This window comes from Dipodomys spectabilis, unplaced genomic scaffold (assembly GCF_019054845.1).
Source record: "Dipodomys spectabilis isolate Male_0828 unplaced genomic scaffold, ASM1905484v1 ptg000002l, whole genome shotgun sequence".
Lineage (NCBI taxonomy): Eukaryota > Metazoa > Chordata > Mammalia > Rodentia > Heteromyidae > Dipodomys > Dipodomys spectabilis.
Genome location: NW_024870679.1, coordinates 55,995,051 through 56,018,507, shown reverse-complemented (window position 1 = coordinate 56,018,507; position 23,457 = coordinate 55,995,051). Strand labels below are relative to the sequence as shown.

General features: G+C 42.0%; 2 protein-coding genes and 1 pseudogene across 4 annotated transcripts in view; 2 read left to right on the top strand and 1 right to left on the bottom strand.

Annotated features, from left to right (window-relative positions):
• The window catches only part of Osbpl9 (oxysterol binding protein like 9), a 122,310-nt gene extending 121,093 nt beyond the window's left edge, over positions 1 to 1,217 (bottom strand). For 2 of the 3 annotated variants that reach the window (XM_042678419.1, XM_042678425.1), the window contains exon 1: positions 1,051 to 1,217. In XM_042678419.1, the coding sequence (XP_042534353.1) occupies positions 1,051 to 1,215 (165 nt within the window). In that variant the 5' untranslated portion in view covers positions 1,216 to 1,217. The remainder of the gene's footprint in view (positions 1 to 1,050) is intronic. The other variant, XM_042678432.1, reaches the window with a different exon arrangement.
• A 10,704-nt stretch (positions 1,218 to 11,921) lies between these two features.
• Positions 11,922 to 15,560, top strand: LOC122103911 (annotated as a pseudogene).
• Positions 15,561 to 17,333: 1,773 nt separating this feature from the next.
• Positions 17,334 to 23,457, top strand: part of LOC122106128 (calreticulin-like) — a gene marked incomplete at its 3' end in the record, with an annotated part of 49,497 nt that continues 43,373 nt past the window's right edge. The window contains exon 1 of the mRNA XM_042677415.1: positions 17,334 to 17,436. Coding sequence (XP_042533349.1) covers positions 17,334 to 17,436 — 103 coding nt within the window. The remainder of the gene's footprint in view (positions 17,437 to 23,457) is intronic.

The following is a 23,457-nucleotide window of genomic DNA, read 5'->3' as shown; positions in this document are numbered from 1 at the left end:
TCTCATCACCGTTAATTCTTGCTGTATGGAAATATAGCAGGACTCAATAATACTTTTTAAGTGAAGTAATAAGTATGTGTCCCTAATTCTCTCATCAACACTAACTATTCTTCCATAATTGCATTTTTTCCCCTCTTCTATCACTTTCTAAAGCCCTTGGGGCACTCTATTTTCTCCTTTGAAGCGCTTCCCTTATTCTCATTGGCTATTATTAATTATTCACCATTCCAAAAAAGTACCTTTGGAAGTTATTTCTCTAATGCCACCCACCTTCCATCTCTAATGCAATGGGGGTGGAGGGTGTAATCAGAACATAAGATTCACAGCAATTCATCTACTTGCCCGCAGCCACTGGTTCGTATTCCTGACCGTGATACCCTGAAATCAGCCCTCCCCGGGACACAACTTTAAGGGGGACACGTCAGGATCCCTCCACCTCTCGGCTGACAGAAGACTCGTGCAAGGGAAATCCTCTGCTCTCCAAAGTTAAGGCGTCGGTGACACTCGCCTCCCGCGGAAAAGAGGAGTGCAACCCCAGAATAAGACATCCATCCTGGCCAGACAGATGGGTGTCGCCCGAGGGTCACCTTTGGACCTGGCCAAGCTCGTTCGGCCAGGTAACACAGCTCTTCACTCCCCTGAGGGAAGCTGAGAGGTGCGGTCCTTCACGGAGCCCGAGGGGACAGTGCAAAGTCCGTGGCAATGTGGGGATGGCCGCAGGCATGGCCGGACCCTTTAAAACCTGACTACCATCACCTACTCACACCCGCGCCGGGTCCCAGCAAAGCATAATACCCCACCCCGAAAATAAGCAGCTGCCCCCACCCCATAAATCAGCCAGCCACTGCCTGCTCATTGGCTGTCCCTGCAACACCTTCACCCTCATTGGCTATCCGGAGCGTATGACCCTCCCCAGCACGGGAGCCCTCTCGTACGGCGGCGCCCCCAGCCAAGCCACACAACCCGGCTTTCCAAAGCCCCCCGCCCCGCCGCTCCCCTCAAAGAGCGTAGTCCCAGATGCGCTCGGAGCCGGGCCCACTGACGACTCACCGTGTAGTAGGAAAGCAGCCCTGCATTGTAGTCCAACACGAACCAACGGTACTGCCAGCCCTTCATCACGTTAGTCCATTTGCTCAGCGGCCCTTCCACGATGGACGCCATCTTGGGAGCCGCCAATGACAACAAACGGCCTGACGTCACTCGCCTATAAGGCATTCAGCATGCGGGGGCGGAGCCTCCGCGGGGCGGGGCGGGGCCTCTGCGCCCGGGGCGGGGGAGGAGGCGTGGCCAGTAGCAGCTCTCGGAGTCGGCCCGGGAGCCACGCCCCCAGCAATCATAGTCACACAAGCTTTATCTCCGAGGCTATTGTGTGTTCGGTGTGTAGGATGGGGTACGCGGAACGGTGGCGAGAGTGTGAGCGTGATAACTGCTATTAAGGTTACTTATTCACATGAGGAGTTTTACGTCCGAAAGACTTCACATCTGATACTCATCAATGCATCCATTCCACAAGCCACTCGTTTAATAGACATTTGCTGTTTTGCACTAGGCACTCTGAGGTTGAAGGAAGGCGAGGAAAGCGTGAACAGACAATAAAATAGATCGCAGATGAGACAGAGTGTTTAGAATTGGTAAGACAATACAAAAAAAATTGGTAAGGGCTGCGGAGGAAATTTAAGGAAAAGAGTTGGACCTCTTTTAAATATTTGAAATACCATTTTAAATACGTTTTGAAAAACTAAAAACCTGAAGAAAATGAAATAGAGGCTTGGGGCGAGAACCTTCAAGAGGGAAGGATTACCAAGTACAAAGACTGGATGTTAGGAGTTAGCGAACTGAAGAAACAGCAAGAGATCAATGTGAGTGGAGTTAAGCTATGAAGAACGTAGTAGGAGACAAGACAAGATTACTAATTAAAAATTTAAGTATTTGTGGACAACATACATTATTATTCAAGGTCCAGAGAATATAATAACAGATGAGCACCAAGAGGTTAAATTCTGTGATGAATATAAGTAGTAAACAAGAAAGCTATCCAATAACATTTTGCAGATAAATAAGCTGAAGGAAGTCAAAGAGTAAGTGCTTTGTTAGGTGGTCAAATCAGGCCTTTATGTAGCATTTAAACTGTGATCTGAAGAATGAGTATAAGCTGTGCAAATACAGGAAAAAGCTAAAAAGGGAACCCAGATATGGAGCATTATCTAAACCTGGAGAATTAGAGGAGGGATTTTCTTTGCCTTTTACTTTTTTTTTTAGATTGATGATTTTAGAGAAAATTATTTTGCTAATTTTCAGACATGGGAAAAACTGGTGACATCCCAGACAAAGGAAAGAACAACTCTGGATCCCTCAATAAGACTGAGATCCCAAACCCAAGGGAAAGGTTTGACCTTAGACAGGAGCAGAGATACGCCATACTAACAAGAAGGAGAAGGGGGATTGTGGATTAGGTGCCAGTAGGTCAGTAGTTAAGATGATTTAAAAACAAACAAAAAACAATGAGCTTCTTCTATCTCTTAGGTGAAAGGAGGCACAAAAAACTTAGTAATTAAGTATATTAGTTAAGTGAGTTCTGGTGTCACAGCACACTCCTGAACTGCCAGCAATGTTTTCATCCAACAACAGCCAAATATATGTTGGTAGTCACTAAGATTGAAACAAACCTGAGCTGGAAAATTCTATTGCCTAAATGATGTTATAGCCATCATAATATCATAGCACACTGTAAGACTTATGTGTTTGTGATGATACTGGTGTAAAAATAATCTATGCTGGCTACTATATGAAAGTATAGAACAGGGGCTGGGAAGGTGGTTCAGTGGTAGAATGCTTGCTTTGCATGCATGAGGCCCTGGATTTGATTCCCTCAGCACCACATAAGAAAAAAAAGCCGGAAGTGGCACTGTGGTCAAGTGGTAGAGCGCTAGCCTTGAGCTGAAGAGTTGAGGGACAGTGCCCAGGCCAAGTTCAGGCCCTACAACCAACACACACACACAAATAAAAGTATAGAACATAAAGCTGGCACCAGTGGCTCACATCTGTAATTTCAGCTACTCAGAAGGCTGAGATCTGAAGCCAACCCAGGCTGGAGACTACATCACACACACACACACACACACACACACACACACACACACACACACACACAGAGGAAGTGGAGCTGTAACTCAGTGGTAGAGCGCTAGCCTTGAGCATAAAAGCTCAAGGACAGTGCCCCCGTCCTGAGCTCAAGCCCCAGGACCAGCACCAAAAAAAAACAAACAAAAAAAAAACACACACACACATAAAATTATGTATAACACATAATACTAGATAATGATAATAAACAACTTTGTTACTTTATAATATTTTTATTATTTCAACATGTACTCCTACTTGTTAAGAAAAAAAGAATGAATTGTAAAATAGCTTCAGGTGATATTTAAATAAAAGACATTGCTATCAAAGGAGATGATAGGGGCTGGGAAGGTGGCTCAGTGGTAGAGCGCTTGCCTTGCATGCCAGAGGCCCTGGGTTCGATTCCTCAGCACCACATAAGCAAATAGAAAAAAGCCGGAAGTGGCACTGTGGCTCAACTGGTAGGGCACTAGCCTTGAGCTGAAGAGCTGAGGGACATTGCCCAGGCCCAGAGTTCAAGTCCCACGACCAGAAAAAATAAAGAAAACCACAACAAAACTGAAGACACAAACATACATATTAGTCTAGGCCTACACTGTATCAGAATGATCAATATCACTATCTTCCACTTATACATCTTGTCCTACATGAAAGTCATCAGGGAATATCATACGTGGATAGAGCTATCATCTCCTTTGTTTTTTTTTTTTGGTCCGGTTTTCTAGTGGTTTATTGGAGATAAGAGTCTCACGGACTTTCTTACCTGGGCTGGGTTTGAACTGTGATCCTCAGATCTCAGCCTCCTGAGTAGCTAGGTTTGCAGGCTTGAGCCACCAGCGCCCAGCTAATAAATAACTTTATTTATTTATTTATTTTTTTGGTCAGTCGTGGAGCTTGAACTCTAGGCCTGGTCACTGTCCCTGAGCTCTTCAGCTCAAGGCTAGCGCTCTACCACTTGAGGCACAGAGCCATTTCTGGCCTTTTCTGTTTATGTGTTGATGAGGAATCAAGCCCAGGGCCTCATGCATGCAAAGCAAGCACTCTAACGCTGTGCCACCATCCTGGCCCCTGAGTCTTCAGTTTTTAAAGATTTTATTTCTACTTAAGTAGCTGTACACAGAAGTTACCATTCAACAAATGTCTCTCCAGTCTTAACATAAAGTTTTAAAAGGAAATATATGTCATTTTTAAAGTATAATGTGTGCCAAACCATCTATGTATGTATACTTGTATAAAGACATAATAATGAAATGGCCTAATGACCCATTTCTCAGAAAGCATGTCTATTTCTAAGGAGTACTTGCCTATACTTGGGTTTCAATCCCCAGCTCCATCACTTAGTAGCTAGATAGGCAAAATTTCCACATTCTCTGTGCCTTAGTTTTCCCAGAGATTCACTTATTTAAAATGTGAATAACAATAGTAACTATCTCCCAAGGTTATTTTGAGGATGAAATGAGTTCATACAGGTAATGAGCTTAGCTTGGTGGATAATAATAAATACTATATAACCATAGGCACAAAACATGAATACAATTGAGGTGTAATACAAAGCTGTTCTCTTCCTTTTTAGATATTTTTTCTCATTAGTTGGTTGAGTGTTTACTTTGTGCCAGAATACCTTATTACCTTTAGTCATCCTTATAGTTCTATCAGTGAGTTTGTTTCCACATTTTACAAACAAGGGAATGGAGAGTCAAAGAAATTAACCAATTTACCTAGCTAGCTAGTAGTATTTATTGGTGAGTATCTGAGTCCACATCTCTCTTTTCCTTCTCCAAATCGCCTCCTGTAAAACACAAGATGCACTTCTCATGGAAACTTGTACTCCAAATGCTTACAAGCAGAAATACTCTTGTTGCTGATGACTTTTGGAGTAAGCAAAATATGGGTACTTTCAAATATCATGACTCAGATTAAAAGAAGGCATTTACATAATATTAATTATCTCCATTAGCCTCTTAAGAACAGGAACCAAGTCTTATTCAGTGTATGTGTGTGTGTGTGTGTGTGTGTGTGTGTGTGTGTGTGTGCACGTGCACGCTACTGTTGAGGCTCAAACCCAAGGCCTTATGCATACCAAGTGAACCCTGTACTGTGAGCTATATCCCTAGTCCTCTTATTCATTTTTGTAGCCCTCAAAAGAAGCTCAGCGCCCAACATACAAAAAGTGCTTAAGAATTGTTGCTCTGTCTGAATTATGTGTCCCTTTAGTGTTGAACTAAACACTGTCATTTATATTTTATCCTTTAATCCTCACTACAAAATTTATATTATAGTACCACCCATCCTATAGATTAAATCCTTGGGCTACTGGGTTATTGAATAGGTTGTTATGGTGACACAATCAGTAAGCAGCAAAGCTTGAATTAGAATCTAGGTCTTTTTTTGTTATATTCATTTCACCCTGCTACAAGCTATATTTGCATTGTCTGTGTGTCAATAAACATCATGGACATGATATAGACAACAACGGCAACTTGTAAATCAGTTTTAACTTTCATCAGGGTCACCAGGCATCAGAAAGCTTAGCTTCAACTGTCAAAACACAGGTCAATGGAAGTGGCGCTGTGGCTCAAGTGGTAGAGCACTTGCCTTGAGCTGAAGAGCACACGGACAGCGTCCAAGCCCAGAATTCAAGCCCCACGCCCGACCAAAACCAAAACAAAAACAGGTCCAAAGGAAGAGCCAGGAGCAAGGGCAGTTTGTTTTGATTTTCTGTTTTTGGTTTTTTCAGTCCTGGGGCTTGAACTCAGAGCCTGAGCACTGTCCCTGAGCTTCTTTGGCTCAAGGCTAGCACTCTATCACTTGAGTAACAGTGCCACTTACAGCTTTTTCTGTTTATGTGGTACTGAGGAATGGAACCCAGGGCTTCATGCATGCTAGGCAAGCACTCTACCACTAAGCCACATTCCCAGCCCAGCAAGGGCAGTTCATGACTCCTAAGATCATATCCAATTCCACTGCCCTTAATCTACATTCTACACAAAGTGTCAATCTGCATGCTTTAGATCATCAGCTAAAATTAAACCTGGTGGTGCCACATTGGCTCTCATTCCTACATTTCTTAGTGACTAGCCTTGCATAGAATGAAGTGGCAGCTAAAGCATAGTGAAAAAATACTAGACAGTCAAAGGGTAGAGATAATGCTAAGCCTTATATATCATAAACTCATTAGGACAGAAATTGGGACTGATTCATCCTACCACTTAGAATATCAATAAATGCTAAAGACATGACTTTTTTTTTCATTAAAGATGGAACTCAAGGCTTGTGCAGACTAAGTGCATTCTCTATCACTAAGCAATAAACCCTCCCCCCAGCCCTAGATGTTAATTTAATGTTATTTAATTTGTGTTGTTTTAAGACAGTGGGGGAAGTGATCCTAAGTTTAGTTCAAACTCATGACCTCCTGCCTCAGCCTCCCAAATAGCTGAGACTACAGATGTGTGTCTCAACAGTATTACCCCTGCCACTGAAATAGAATTTTTTTTTTGTCAGTCATGGGGCCTGAACTCTGGGCCTGGACACTGCCCCTCAGCTCTTTAGCTCAAGGCTAGCGCTGTACCACTTGAGCCACAGTGCCATTTCCAGCTTTTTCTGCTTATGTGGTGCTGAGGAATTGAACCCAGCACCTCATGCATTCAAGGGGAGCACTCTACCACTAAGCCACCTTCCCAGCCCCTGAAATAGGCTTTTTAAAGGCCATACTGACAGCAAATTGAGGACACAATGAGAAGGGCAAGACTAGAGTTAAAAAGCCATTGCAAAGCTAAGCAAATTTAAGCTTGGACAATGGTAGCAGAGATGGAGAACGAGAAAAACATGGTTCTCTATATTCACTCAGAAACACTTTTAGAGATAAGATTTTAAAACTCACTAAGCAATGGAATGAAAAGAGATAGGCGAAAAAGGAGTCACAAGGTTTCTAACTTGTGTTACTGAATAATCATTTAAGTAGCCACTTGGTTTAAAAGAAGAAGAAAAATAGTTGTGTTTTTCAAATGAAGGTTCTTTGTTTTTTTTTTCAATCATGGGCCTGAACTCTGGGTCTGGACACTGTCCCTTAGCTCTTAGCTCAAGGTTAGCGCTCTACCATTTGAGCCACAGAGCTACTTCCGGCTTTTTTTGCTTATGTGGTGCTGAGGAATCGAACCCCGGGGCCTCATGCATGTAAGTCAAGCACTCTACCACTGAGCCACCTTCCCAGCCCCAATATGAAGTTTCTTTACACAACTGTTTAAGAACTGTGATTTAAAAAAAAAATATTCAGCAAAAATTATTCCCAGCTTTTCCACAATCCACTGTATAGATGCAAACTATTTCATAGTGCACTATTATTGCCAGTTGTTTGCTTCCCTTTCTTTTCCTAAACTGCCAACAACTGGTTTTTTTTGTTATTGCTATTATTGGTATCATATTTCTTAATTGGCATTTGTTGGCCATCAAAGAAAACATTTCCAGACCATTACCTTCTAAACATAGAAAAAAATCTAGCTTCGTTTGCTGAGTGTAGAGGAAACAAATTATACTTCTATTTAGGAAAAGGAACTAAGAACTTGTTTTGTCTACAAACAGCAATTCCTGGGTCTTTCCTACACCCATTCCACTAGCTAAAGAAATGAGAAAGTGAAACAGCAAGTTTAGGAAAAAATGGCTAGCTTTCAACAGCAAGATGTTTTTCTTATGGTTCTTTGTGATTAAGTGCAATAATACATTTAAAAATGGTTTGCAGGTGGGTGCCAGTGGCTCACACCTGTAATCCTAGCTACTCAGGAGGCTGAGGATTGTGGTTCAAAGCCAGCCTGGGCAGAAAAGTCCTGGTAAAACTCTTATCTCTAATTAACCACTCAAAAACCAGAAGTGGCACTGTGGCTCAAGGGGTAGAGCAGTAGCCTTGAGCACAAAGAGGCTCAGGAACAGCACCCAAGCCCTGAGTTCAAGTCCCACGACTCACACACACACACACACACGTGTTAGCTAATTGTGAAGTGTGTTGTTGTCACTCACCTAATTCCATCACTGTTCTGAGCACTTACCATGTGCCAGTCATTGAGGAAAAAAAAAAAAAACCACACCAATATTTGAAGCTCTCTGATTCAAGAATTTTGATTATGGAAGTATGTAAATAAACTTCCATATAGTGATAATGTTTGGGGAGCGCCATGATGGAAAGATTTCACCAAGAAAAGAACTACTGACTAGCCCGAGGGAGATAGCCAGGTAAATCTGAATTCCAATTTTACCTCCTCCATCTTGTTCAAGACGTTTGACCATTTTACATAGCAGATTCTTGAACTAGATACTGAGGATAAAAGATATTTTCTGCACAAAATTACCCTGAAGGCTAAATAAGATAATAGATGTAAAGAATCCAGCATAATACTTCTGTATAATTGGTGCCTAACACAAATGTATTTCTTTGCTTCTGTTCTTTCTAAGGAAGATGAGAAAGACTGCCAAAGAAGTAATGTTTGAGATGAGTTTATAGACATGAAACCATGTTTAGCTTTCTTAGGAGAAAATATTTGTGGAGAAACTACTAGAAATAGGAACTCTCTCTCTGGAGATTCCCAGAATGATGAGGGCTTTGAAGAATATTCCAGGCAAACAGAATGATATCAGCAGACTCTTGAAAGCTTGAGATTCTGTAAGATGCGCATGGGAAATGTCATCTTTTTTCAGATGTGCTAAACCAGGGGAACAAGTACACCTGGAGTGGGAAATTAGGCTGAAGAAGACCTGAGAAGAATTGGGATGGGCTGTTTGAAATGTTCTTTTCCTCCTCATATTTAGTGTTTGGAGTTTAAATGTCAAACTAGCCCTGCAAAATTGCAGACACATTGCCTTCAGACAGAAAGAACTGATCCACAAGGTTTCAACCTTGAAGGGGAAGCATATCAATTACAAAGATCTAACCTCCTATCTAATTCCCAGGACTATACAGTGATTTCCAAAACATGGGCCTTAGTGAATAATTTATGCACTCACTTTGTAGCTGTGTAATTAGATCTGGAGGATTTGGAGATACAGGCAACACTGGAACAACTCCCTGAGTATGTAAATACACCACACTGGAGAGTAAAATTGATAGTTTTGAAACTTCCTTCTCCTACCCAAACACCTGTGATAGATGGTATTATGGCTATGACTGAGTGAGATAAATATATTATATAAATAAGACACAAAACCATATGAAGTTGTTGGCTCACTTTAGATCACGGAGAATCCTGATCTAAATTCCTGTTCCATTCAAGGCCTATACCATATACTCCAACTTGCAAATATCTATTATGTTTGTCCTGAATGATTCCCAAGGAGGTCTGATGAAATAAATCTGATATGTATCAAGTGTGTACTGTACTGTGGCTAATTTAACATTCATCTTATTGAGTGCTTTTTCTATGCCAAGGGCTGTATGTACATAATAAAGAATAAATCAAACTTGGTTTCTGTCCTCATGCAGCACTTAAGTGCCTCAAGTAATCATTATAGCAACCATTTGAAAACTAAACTTTTAAAGAGCGGGAATATCAATAATAGGTCCCAAACATAATTTATTCATTAGGTATAGTAGGCACAGTGCTAAGGGTTTGTGATACTTGTAGGGACCCAAGGAAAATGTTTTGACTTCTATTTCTTCTAAACCCAGAAGAGAAATGAATATATAATAATGAATCTAGCTGCATTGTATTTGTCTCTATTTCAATACATTTGTCTTTAAGTATTTTTTGTATGGAGTAAGAAGTCTAAAAAGAAAGTAAAAGTACAGACTTTATTAGCCCAAGAACACATCATTGATAAGAGATAGAACAAGGTTAAGAAGGCCCAGAAGCTTGACATCTCTTTTAATTAGACACATCTTAGAGGCTGGTAACTATGCCTTCCTTTCCTTCCTGGGTTAGCTCAGTATATACTGAATTGAATTGCATAGAGTAAATCTAAAATGCCTTAGACAGTGATGCTATGGTTTGAATGTTTATGTACCTCCAAAATTCATTGTTGGAAGTAAACTTCAAAGTGATAGCATTAAAAGGTGAACACTTTGTGGGGTTGGCCCAACAGGAACCTTCTTTCATGGATAGGTGTAATGCTTTTATAGAAGAGGCTTCAGAGAGCAGCCTGGTCCTTTCATCTCTTCGTAAGGACACAGCAGTCAACCGCTTTTACCTCTTTCAGTTAATATGATAATGCAGAAGAAAACCCCATTTTAGAAGCAGAGAAAAGCCCTCATTAGACACCAAATATGCTAGTGTCATAACCTTGGACTTCCTACACTAGAACTCTGAAAAATATTTCTTTCTCTTTGTTGTCTTCCCTCTCCTTCCTTTCTTTCCTTCTTTCTCATGTTTTAGACAGTGTGTAGTTATGTTGCTTTTAACTAGTGAATACAAGAGATCCTTCTATCTCCATCTCCTGAGTAGCTGTGACTATAAACAGCCATGCTATACAGCTGAGAAATAAATGTCTTGTAAATTTTCCAGTCATAGATATTTTGTTATAACAGCACAAATGGACTGAGACAAGCAAACAATTTAAGTGTATTCTTACAGATTGAAGAAAACTGTATGAACGCTAAACATGTCATGAACTTTTTCCCAAATGGAAAAGCACACTTGATAATGAAGTGTACACATTTTATTGATTTGTAGGATTTTTGCATTTAAGGACTAAAATGTATTTTTATTTCATTTTAGACCTCTAACAAACCTCTGATCTCAGCATTATATCCTAACATAAATTTTAATTATTTACATAATATAATTTTTTTTGGCCGGCCATGGGGCCTAAACTCTGGGCCTGGGCACTGTCCCTCAGCTCTTCAGCTCAAGGCTAGAGCTCTACCACTTGAGCCATAGTGCCACTTCCGGCTTTTTTTTTTTCTGCTTATGTGGTGCTGAGGAATCAAACCCAGGGCCTCATGCATGCAAGGCAAGCGCTCTACCACTGAGTCACCTTCCCAGCCCCCATAATATAATTTTTAAAACTTACCCATTCATCATACATTCATCATACCAGGAGCTGATATAAAAAACAAACAAACAAAGAAAGCACTGTGGTGACTGTCCTTAAGGAGCACATGGTCCACTTTATCATTTCACTGAAAATGAATAGACTCTACTGGAATGTTAGTAAGATAGTACATGCAAGTCCAGCTTATCAGAACTGAAACAAATACAGTTTCTCACAAAGGCTAGTTCATTGTGAACATTCACAATGGTTGTTATAAGAGATACTGATTTTAGGAAAGCATTACTACTATTTATCATGCTCTTCTTTTCAAACACTGAGTCCCACTCCCACTAATGCCTAGAAGCAGTTCTCAATTGGGGCTTAATTTTATGCATACACACCCTCATACATTCAGTATACATACACACATCAGGAGACATCTGGCAATGTCTGGAGACATTTTTAGTTGTCATTATTACTGGGGTGAATGCTATTAGCATCTATTGAGGAAAAGCCAAGGACACTGCTAAACATCCTACCAAGGCTGGGCGCTGGTGGCTCACACCTGTAATCCTAGCTACTCAGGAGGCTGAGATCTGAGGATCACGGTTCAAAGCCAGCCCGGGCAGGAAAGTCTGTGAGACTCTTGTCTCCAATTAAGTACTAGAAAACCGGAAGTGGCGCTGTGGCTCAAGCTGTAGAGCACTCGCCTTGAGCTGAAGAACTGAGGGATAGTGCCCAAGCCCTGAGTTCAAGCCCCACAACTGACAAAAATAAATAAAATAAAATCCTACAATGCAGCGGACAGCCCTCCACAATAAATAATTACCTGACCCAAAAAGTCAATAATGCAGAGATTGAAAATTTTTCAGAAGGAAAAATGGGACTCCATCTCCATAGATGGGAAGCTGGACATGGTAGTGAACACCTATCTTAAAAGTGATGATGAGAAGCCTAAAAGTAGGTGGATCACAGTTCAGGTACATGCTTGGGCAGAAAGCAAGACCCTGTCCTAAAATAACTCATGAAAAACAGGGCTGGAGGTATGGCTCAAGTGGAACATGCCAGGTTAGCAAGTGTGAAGCCCTGATTTCAAACCTTAGTACTGCCAGGAACATAAAAATAAGAAAAAAGAAAACAACTCTGGCCTTAAGGAAACATCTAAACATCTCAGTTGTTATTTAAGGCCTGGACCAATTTGGCTCTGTCTCATCTTCACACTTTCTCTCCTACCTTATTCTGGATTCTACATCTATTCCAGCTCTATCAGACTGTTAAAACTTTTAAAGAATGTTAAGCACTTGGGCTCTGAAGTCAAGCATATCTAGTTCCATATTTAGGCTTTGCTACTTGTCTCTTGTGGATCCTTGGGCAAGTTACCCACCATCTCTAAGACTCAGTTCTTTTTCTAAAATGGGAATAGGGATTGGGGGTGTGTTTTGGGTGGTAGAGCATCAGCCAATGAATGAAAGGATCAGATACCACGTTGGAGTACCAGTCTCAGACAAAAATCAATCATCAATCAATCAATCAAAAAGGGATAAAATTATCTATTGCTATTACAAAGACAACAGAAGATGTTTTGAGTAAACCCATCTCCTGGTCCAACTTACTGTCCTTGTGCTGTTCTTGACTTTATGAAGGCACCAAATCCATGTTTCTTTGGTCCTTAGTTAGTTGCCTAAATATCTCTATCTTTCTTGCTGGCTTGAGAATTCCTGGGGTATAAGAATTGGGTTGTGTCATCTTTGCCTCCCCAGAACTTGTCATATAGTACATGATTAGTAAGTATTAGTCAAATTCCAACTTTGGCATTCTCTTTAAGAGCTCTATGCCAATGGGTAAGGAAAAAAACCTCTTAGAATTCTAAAGGAAGAAGAGGGTCTTTCCTTTGGAGCCACTTGTAGTTTACTTTTCTGTTTCTTTCTCCACACACATCTCAGGGCAGGGCTTTTTCCAGGTCTGAGTAACTGGTATAGTTCTTGGCCAGTCTCTTCTCCCTTTGAGAAAGAAAAATAGACAAAAAGGATACAAGATAAAAGAAATGTTGGTATTACCTTTCTTATATAATTATAAACCCCTTTGTATATCACCTTTACATTAAAATAAAATAAAAAAACAAAGCCACTCCCTCGACAACCTCATCTCAAAAAGATAAAAGATACAAAGATATATATGAGCCCCCAAACCCCTTATGTTTCTCAAATGTATATTTGTATTTAAGACCTTTTCTGAGTGTCATATTTATATACTCTAACTTATTACTTGACATGCCCAACTGAGCACACAACAAAGTGATTTTATGGTATAGACAGAATTTAGGGCCAGATAATATAGTCCAAGCTGGCCTCAAATTTGCAATCCTCCTGCCTTAGCCTCCAGAGTGGTAGAATTACAGGTATACATCTCCATGTTTGGCTAAAGCAATCTTTCTAAGATATAAATCTAATGGTATTACTCCCTGCAAGGGTTTTCTAGTGTATCAATTGTAAATCTTCCCTTGGTTGATATTGACTCAACACCTTCTCCACCCTCACTCCTGAGATTGTCCTCTCCTGTTGTTTGAACCGTATTGGCTATATTTCTAATGCTCAAATGAAACTGACTCATTTCCTTTCTCAGAAGCTTTGAACTTAATATAGCATCTGCCTGGAATGCTTGTCCCCAGTTCAATTCATGTCTTATCTACATTTTAACCGAAGTGTCTCCTCAAGGAGGACTTCCTTGACCTCTTCTTTCTCTTTGTCTATTAGCCTTCCTCATCACTCTCTAACACTCTAGTCATTACCTTCATTTGACCTTTTCAGAGGACACGTCATTACCTGATATTTATTTGCTTGTTTGATTATTTTCTGTCTCCCACACTAGAAAGTGAGTTCCATGAATACAGAAAACTTGTATATCTTATTCTCTCTGGTGTCTTCACTTCCTTGCCAATGCTGGACACATAGTAAAGACCTTAATAAGCAGATAGTTAATGAAGTTAAATGAAAATGTAGTGAAGTTACTAGAATAAGAAGCCATTCTAGCTGGGCATCAGTGGCTCACTCCTGTAATCCTAGCTACCCAGAATGCTGAGATTTGAGGATTGCAGTTTAAAGCCAGGCTGGACAGGAAAGTTCTTGAGACTTGTATCTCCAATTAAACTACAAAAAAAAAATCCAGAAGTGGTAGAGCACTAACCTTGAACAAAAAAGAAAAAGCCCAGAGACAGCACTCAGGCCCTGAGTTAAAGCTCCAGGTCCAGCCATGGCAGCAGGAGGGGCAGCAACAAAAGAAGAAGGAGAAAGAGGAGGAAGAGGGAGGGGAGAAGGAGGGAGGAGGAGGAGGAGGGAGAGGGGAGGAGGGCTAGCAGGAGGAAGAGGAAGAAGAGGAGGAGGAGGAAGCAGAGGAGGAGGAGAAGGTATTCTAGCTCCTCAGTATGACTTTGGTAAGTCAGCGGTCCCTAAGGTTCAGTTTGAGCCTCTGTAAAGCCAGCACAATGACACCCTCCTGACACAGTGGTACAGTGGTAGCTTGAGTGCCTGATGTTTATTATAAATATCACAGTGCTCGGCATACCAGTGATCAGCAAATGCTTGTGCTATTTCTCCTCCTTGAGCCTCATTTTCCTCACTATAGGGATCTTAGCAGTGACTGCAAAGGATGGGTTGTGGTAAAGCAATGTCAACCTACTAATCCTTCCTTCTTCTGGTCTCTGCACTTAGTGTTCCCTTTCCTTCTCTTCCATCTCTTCTCCCCTACCCTACCTTTATTCTTTGCAGCCTGGATAACCTCAGGGTCACCCCCTTCCGGATTTCACTGGGATCCCATCTCAGGTTAGGACTTCTTCTAGGCTACCCTGGGGCTTAGTGTTTTTGTTAAATAAAAACAGACATCATGGTCAAGGAATACAGCATGCTGTCTGATGGCTTTCAGGGCTAACTCAGGTGAGATGGGGCCGCTACAGTCCTGAATTCAAAATTTCCCCTAGTTGACAAAGAATATTACCACAAACCTGTGGCTGAGCTCACTGAGGAGGAGAGATCTGAGCAGGAGCTCAAGAAAACTCAGCCTATCAAAGCTGTTCACCAACATGAGGATGAAAGGAGAAAACAAGGTACTGGCTAGATCCTTCATAAGCCAGACTCTGGAAGCAATGAAAAGGAATTGGTGTAAGAATCATCACCTGCTTCTGCAGAGAAATGGGCAACTGTTGAACATAACCCCTATACCATCTTTCACCAAGCACTGAAAAAACTGTGAGCCTGTGAGTTGGGCTAGTATCCATCCTCAGAAGTGACCATTTCTACCACGTCCCTGTACCTCTAGCCTACCAATGATGGGACTACAGAAGTACTGTGAAGTAGATGATCACTGAGTACAGAGAGAAGGATCACTGGTAAACACTGATGCCAGAGAAACTGACACATGAGCTATTTGAGGTTTTTCACAACCAGGGCCCAATGATCATACCCTGCCCCACCACCACTGATGGTAAGGAATAGGACAGGATCCAGGACACGCCCTGGGCTTTTCACTGCAGGAATGCACTACTCACTGGAAAGAACCTGTGAGTGAAAGATGACTTTGTGTGTGTGTGTGTGTGTGTGTGTGTGTGTGTATGTGCTGGGCCTAGGGCTTGAATCAGGGCCTGGGTGCTGTCCCTGAGCAATTTTGATTAAGGCTAACATTCTACCATTTGAGCCAGAGCTTCACTTTCAGCTTTTTGGGAGTCAATTGTAAGTTAGAGTCTCATGGACTTTCCTGCTTGGGCTGGATTCCAACTTGGACCTTTATATCTCAGCCTCCTGAGTAGCTAGAATTACAGGCATGCGCTACTTGCCTAAGTAATTAGAATTACAGGTAACCGGGCTGGGAAGGTGGCTCAGTGGTAGAGTGCTTGCCTTGCACGCATGAGGCCCTGGGTTCCATTCCTCAGCACCACATAAGCAGAAAAAGCCAGAAGTGGCACTGTAGCTCAAGTGGTAGAGTGCTAGCCTTGAGCTGAAGAGCTGAGGGACAGCACCCAGGCCCAGAGTTCAGGCCCCATAACTGACCAAAAAAAAAAAAAAAAAAAGAAAGAAAAGAATTATAGGCAACCTTTTTAAAAAAGGATGGAGCAACAAGCTTCTAGCCCATTTCTCCTTCAGGGCCAGAACTGGTGTCCCTGCCCCACCCCATAACATATCTACTTGAGGATTCCCTCAGAAAAACTCAGATCCAATCTGCTCATCCCTTAGCTAGGGGTAGACATTTAGACTATGAAAAGAAGCAGTCTTAGTATAAGGAAAGCTTTATTAGAAAATCTTCACCCTCACCTGGTGAGCTTCCATTCATTACAATTGACCAGAGCTTGTCTCCATAGCTAGTCCTTGTGCAACATGTATAAAAATGCAGTATCAACTGGGAGCCGGTGGCTCACACCTGTAATCCTAGCTACTCAGGAGGCTGAGATCTGAGGATCACGGTTCAAAGCCAACCCTGGCAAGAAAGTCCGTGAAACTCTTATCTCCAATAAACCATCAGAAAACCGTAAGTGGCGCAATAGCTCAAGTGGTAGAGTGCTAGCCCTGAGCTGAAGAGCTGAGGGACAATGCTCAGGCCCAGAGTTCAAGCCCCACGACCGACAAAAAAAAAGAAAAAAATGCAGTATCTGTTGGGGGGGAAAAGACATCACATTACTATTCTTCTTCTCTTTCTTTTCCTTTGCTTTCTTCGTTCTCCTTCCTCTTCCTGAAATGGAGTCTTTGTAGCTCAGAATGGCCTCAGACTTGTGATTCTCCTGCCTTCCTTCTTGAGTGTTGGGTCTACAGATGATATGTTACATCTGGCTTTTAAAAATTGTTTTTTCACAGGTCCAGTGGAAGCATAGAAGGAAGGAGAGGAGGACAGAGGGATAGAGGGACAGGGGTTGATGGAAAGAATCATATGACAGTGTTTTGAATGCAGCTACTCCAAAAATCAAGCAGATTCCCAGGACCCCAGAGACCAGCCTCAGCTGGCCCCGCCACTCCCCTCCTCTCTGGAGACCCTGCCTAGTAGCTCCCTTGAGATGCTTAGTTGTCCCCTGAACTATTTCCTCCAGCACTCAAAGGCACATGTTCCCCAATCATTGGCTGCAGTACTCCTTACCCAAGCCCAGGCCACGAATGGGAGGCAGCCAAGTGAGGGATGCAGATGATCTCAGTTCTTGCCCCAGGGTTAACATTGAGGCAGTGGCAATTGCAGCACTACAGAGCATCTGACCAGGGCACGCCAGGACTGGGGGCTTGGAAGAGATGAAGGGGCTGCAGCTACTGTTGAAGTTGCTGCTGGTGGCCAGCACTCTGGGCACACAAGGGCAGCGCCAGGTCTACTTCCGTGAGGAGTTTGAAGATGGAGGTAAGCAATTGGACCTGTAAGGAAGGAGGGATGACAGACCAGACCCTACTTGCTCCTCCTCAATCGCCTGCCTCAGCATTCAGGTGGACCATACTTGCTTGGAGCTCATTTAGAGTACAAAGAATCAGTTCAAATCACTGTTGGCTACTTTCCTAGCTGTGACCCTGGGTGAGTAGCTAAGCTTGTCTGTGTTTCAGTTTCCTTCTCTATTAAATGAGGACTATATGAATCTACCTAAATGATTGAGAAATCAAGGAGATAAAGTACGCAAACGTTGCTCCTAATACACGGTGGTGTACAATAAATATTTGTTGTGCACAGTTCTACCTTCATCCTAAAAACATAAATGTAAAATTCAGCCCTAAGTGTGATCATGAGATTTCTGTGTTTCACAAATAGTAGCTCTCAGATGCTCTTGGAAGTCACCTTATCCAGCTTCTGCCTTGCAGTGTTTGAGGATCATCAGGAAATTGAGACGGTGCTTACTTCCCAAAAGACAAGTGTCCAATGGTACTGATGTTTGTTGTTTTTGTTTTTGTTTGAGAGGAGATCTAATTATGTGGTCCAGATTGGGCCTTAAACTGGAGATCTGCTTCCTCAGCCTCCCAAGTGCTAGGATTACAAGTGTGTACCTCCATGCTGGGCTATGATACTATAAGATCTCTCTCTCTCTCTCTCTCTCTCTCTCTCTCTCTCTCTCTCTCTCTCTCTCCCGCCCCCCTTGCTCTCTACGTATGGGAAAAATTTTAATTCTCTGAAAGTACAGCAAATGAGGAAGACACTTGCCTACGAATCAGGATTTTGCATTCAAGCCCATCTTCCATCCTGAAAGAAGGGATGCACTTTTTTTCCTTTCTGAAACTCAGTTTCCTAGTTTATGATACCAGTGACATGTTGAAAGTAGTGATTTATAGAGGTAGAGCAGAGGAGGAGTTAGCTCAGGTAATGGGGTAGGACAGAATGGCTCAAGATGGAGGTGAAACCCAAGCACCATTTTGCAGGAAGAATTAAGAGTTTCTCAGATGGAACTCAGGTGTGGTAGCTACATCCTGTCATTCCAACACTCAGAGGCTGAGCGGGAGGATCATAAGTTAGGGAGAGCTGTACTGCATAAGAAGACCCTGTATCAAACAAACAAAAACAGATATACTGGTGGCTTATACCTATAATCCTAATTGCTCAGGAGACAGACATCAGGAAGACTGAGGTTGGAGGTTAGCTCAGGTTAAAAGTTCGTAAGAGCCGGTGCCAGTGGCTCACGCCTGTAATCCTAGCTACTAAGGAGGCTGAGATCTGAGGATTGCGGTTCAAAGCCAGCCCAGGCAGGAAAGTCTGTGAGACTCTTATCTACAATAAACCAGCAGAAAACCAGAAGTGGTGCTGTGGCTTAAGTAGTAGAGTGCTAGCCCTGAGCTGAAGAACTCAGGGACAGTGCCCAGGGCCAGAGTTCAAGCCCCACAGCCTACAAAAAAAAAAAGTTCCGTTCACAAACAAGACCACACTAAAGCTACCAGCACGACTATGTTTATTGCAGCCTTATTTACCATAGCTAAGATATGGAACCAACCCAAATGCCCCTCAGTAGATGAATAGATCAAGAAAATGTGGTATACACACACACACACACACACACACACACACACACACACAATGGAATTCTATGCCTCCATCAGAAAGAATGACATTGTCCCATTTGTTAGGAAATGGAAAGACTCGGAAAAAATTATATTAAGTGAAGTAAGCCAGGCCCAAAGAAACATAGGTCCCATGGTTTCCCTTATTTGCAATAGCTAGTATATGTCTGAATCAAGCAGAAAAGGTCAGATAAGTTGATGTTAGGGAAATTAACCCCAAGATATGTATTCAAATGTTTTTTTCTTTTATAAGATGATTTCTTTGTTGCTTTGTATGTCCCTCCCCCACGGTATAACCCCTGCTTTCACTGTATTTGATATTGTTATAATTTGTGAAGGGGAAGGGAAAAAACAAATCATTTAAATAGGGATACAGGTGGACCCATTGCAACAATGAGACGTACTAGTCATTATGTCGAAAATGAACTTTACAACTTGAGGGGGGGAGGAAAGGGGGGGTTAGAGGATGGGATAGGAAGGGTAAACAAAGGAGGAGGCTACAATGCTTGATAAGAAATGTACTCATTATCTGGCCCATGTAATTATAACCCCTCTGTACAGTATTCTCACAATTAAAAAAAATTCATAAGACCCCATTTCATCAATAGCTGGGCACAGTGATACACACCTGCTATCGCAGGAAACAGAAGTAGAAGGATTGTGATCCACATCAGCATGGGCAAAAAGTGAGATCCTATCTCAAAAAATAACCACAGCTACAAGTGTTGGAACCTGGCTCAAGCGATTAGAATACCTGCCTAACAAGTGCAAATCCTTGAGTTCAAACCTCAGGACTACCAAAAACAAACAAACAAAACCATACCCACTTTTGTCAGATAGGCAGGGATTGGGAGTAGGGCACTGTAGTTTAGAACAACAAGTACAAGTTTTGGTGCAGCCTCTGGTAGCATCTGCGGGGAGCTTGCAAGAGTAAAGAGAAGATAGTAAAGGGAAGCCTGGAGAGGAGATGGGGGGCTGGAGAGATCACTTCTGAAGGCTGTGGGGGAGCTGGTGAAAAAGAGAAACAAGATCCGTTCTGGGGGGTTGGGAATGTGACTTAGCAGTACAGTGCTTGCCTAGCATGCATGAAGCCTCAGCATCACATAAACAGAAAAGGCTAGAAGTGGCACTGTCGCTCAAGTGGTAGAGTGCTAGCCTTGAGCAAAAAGAAGCCCAGAGACAGTGCTCAGGCCCCTGAGTTCAAGCCCAGGACTGGCAAAAAAAAAAAAAATCTGTTCTGGGTCCTAGGAAGAGCATGTTGCATGCCTGTGGAGATGGACTGGGAAAGCTGCCGGAAGTTGAGGTTACAAACAGGGAAACTATCTAGGAGGTTATTACAGTGTTAGTGAACATTGGAGCGATATTCTAGAGTGGGAGTGCTAGGAACCCACGGGAGGAGGCAGATAGGAAAATCGTCGAGGAGTTGGCTGAAGAGTAGAATGGAAAAGAAGCCCCATGAAATATGTTGGGCGGTAGGCAAATGCATGCAAGTGTGTTAACTGAAATATGGTAGATCCAAAGGAAATCTCAAGTAGTGTAATTCCTTAGGAAGGCAAAATCAAAGTTCAGGATCTTAGACTTTCAGTAGGCTCAAGGGGAAAGGATGAATGAAAAGGAGAAGAGTGGGAAAATGTAGACAAGAACCCAATGGGTATCCCATAAAATTAAGAAGAATGAGGGAAGGGATGAGGAGGGGAGGGATGTGTGAATAGGGTGACACTAATCAAATATATGGTATTCATACACTGCTTTGTTAAATGGCAACTCCTTTGTACAACTACTTAAAGATAATAATAAAAAGAAAAAAAAAGGCCCATTGACTGGCTATGGAGGAACCTTTTCAAAAAAAAAAAACAACAAAAACCAAGACTTGTTGGTTGCCAGTGGCTCATGTGTATAATCCTAGCTACTCAGGAGGTTGAGATCTAAGGATCACGTTCAAAGTCAGCCTGGGCAGGAAAGTCCATGAGAATCTTATTGCCAATTATCCACCAGAAAACCAGAAGTGGTGCTGTGGCTCAAAGTGGTAGAGCACTAGTCTTGTGCAAAAAAGCTCAGGAGGGGCTGGAAAAGTGGCTCAGTGGTACAGCGCTTGCTTTGCATGCCTGAGGCCCTGGATTTGATTCCTCAGCACTACATAAGCAAAAAGAAAAAAGCTGGAAGTGGCGCTGTGGCTCATAGTGGTAGAGCGCTAGCCTTGAGCTGAAGTGTTGAGGGACAGTGCCCAGGCCAAGTTCAGGCCCCAGGACCGAACCCCCCCCAAAAAAACAAAACAAAACAAAAAAGCTCAGGAATAACACCCAGGCTTTGAATTCAAGTCTTACAACCAGTAACAACAACAACAACAAAATACAAAACACTATAAAAACAAACAAACCAAAAACAAGGATCAAGCTCCTTCCCAGGATAGGTTGGTGATTTCCCATTTCTTGCTTGGCCTTGGCCATCTCTTGTAGTAAACTCAATAAGGCCAAATTCAAATTCTCACTCTTAGCTCCTGGACTCCCCTCCCTGCCAGGCCTGGCTCTTATTCACTCCCTGATTCCTCCTGTCAAAAGCAAAGAGAACATGCCAAGACCTGCAGCCACTTCCCCAAAGGACTGAGCTTCACTTGTTCATTGTGGCAGGAGTGAAATGCCCAAGGGCTTTACTGAGAAAGGTTTCTGAAAAGCTCCTTGGAAAAGAGTCGCTTCAAACCCCAAGCTCCAAGACAGTTGATGAGGCCAATTTCATGAATGTAATTAGGTAGCAGTTATGTGCACAAAGAGCAGCTTTGCAGGGCATTGCCATTGGCTCCTCCAGGAAGCTTGCCTTGCCCCGCCCGCTCTACATCTGAGTTTATCATATCAGCCCTGCTCACTCTGTGGTCATGTGCCCCTCTTAGTCTCTTCTGTGTTTCCAATATCCAATTCAGTATCTGCTCTAGAGAGATATGCTACTGAATGATTGGACTGAAATGTGTGTGTGTGTGTGTGTGTGTGTGTGTGTGTGTGTGTGTGTGTGTGTGTGTGTGTGTGACTTGCATCCAGATTGGGCTTAATTTTAATACACCAAAACTAACAGGAGAAGGTTAAAGAAATCTTTCTGTAGGAGGACTGAGATATATGTATCTATTGAGGTCAGATGCCTAGGCTAAAGGAATAATGTTATTAATAGGCTAAAAAGAGAAAGGTCAGAGATCCATGCTAAGAACTTTTGCTCACTGGCTGAATAGAGTTGACTAGTAGAGTCATCCTCAAGTTTCCAATGCATATCCTGAGTGTAGAAATTCAGCACAGGTAGGGGACTCCATACTGGAAAGATTTAGACACTGACTTGTTCTGTCCACGCTCATAAGTAAGAGGTTGGTATGTAAACTAGATACTCACTAATTAATTAGCATCTCAGATGTAGCATGTTGAAAACACAACTTAGGTGTTCTCCTTCAGACTTATTTCTATCTCTCTCCTTAATTATATTTTTATTATTCTTAAGTAGTTGTACAAAGGGATTACCATTTAACACATCAGTTTATAAGTACAATGCAGCTTGAGTTACGTCACTCCTGTCATCATTCTCCCCCATCCCTCCCAACTCTCTCCTGGTAATTTAGACAAAAAAGTAAAGAAATCTAAGTGCCATCTTTGATTATTTTATTTTCTTCATTCCCTCATTTAGTCTAATTGACCCTCCTTTCAAAATATATTCATGATGTTAGGACTTACCTACCATATCACTACTTAGCCTGTCCAACCAAATATCATCCCTCATGTAGATACCTTGCTAACTCGAATGCCCTCTCTGCTACTTCGGCTTCCCAATTTCTTCTGATATATCTATGAAGATATATATATATATATATATATATATATTATATGTGATATATATGTGTGTGTGTGTGTGTGTGTGTGTGTGTATACATGAAGTATAAATTAGACAGTCTTAATTTGGAACATAGACACCTCAACTGTCTTCAGTTTGGATTTACAGTAAAATCCATCCATCTTTCTGTGACCTGCATAAACTGTGTGACCTGTCTCCTACCTACCTATCATTCTTGTCTCCTGCTTGGCTTCCTTGTTGTTTCTGACACTGCCAGTTCAATTCCATCTCAGGGCCTTTGCAATTCTTATAACTTCTGCCTAGAGACTATTCTTCTTTTAGATTTTCACATAGTTTGCCTTTTCTCATCAGTCAGTTTTCTGCTTAAATGTCTCATAAGAGGGGCTTTTCTTATCTATCAAAATTATTCCTTCATACATGCCATTATATTCTATTCCTTTATTTGGATTGAGTTTTTAAACTTTTAAAAGATATAATTCATATGTAATCAAAATAAACAAGATATGATGATATGTGATGTAGGGATCCCAGCTATTGGAAGGCTGTAGGTAGGAAGACTTCATGT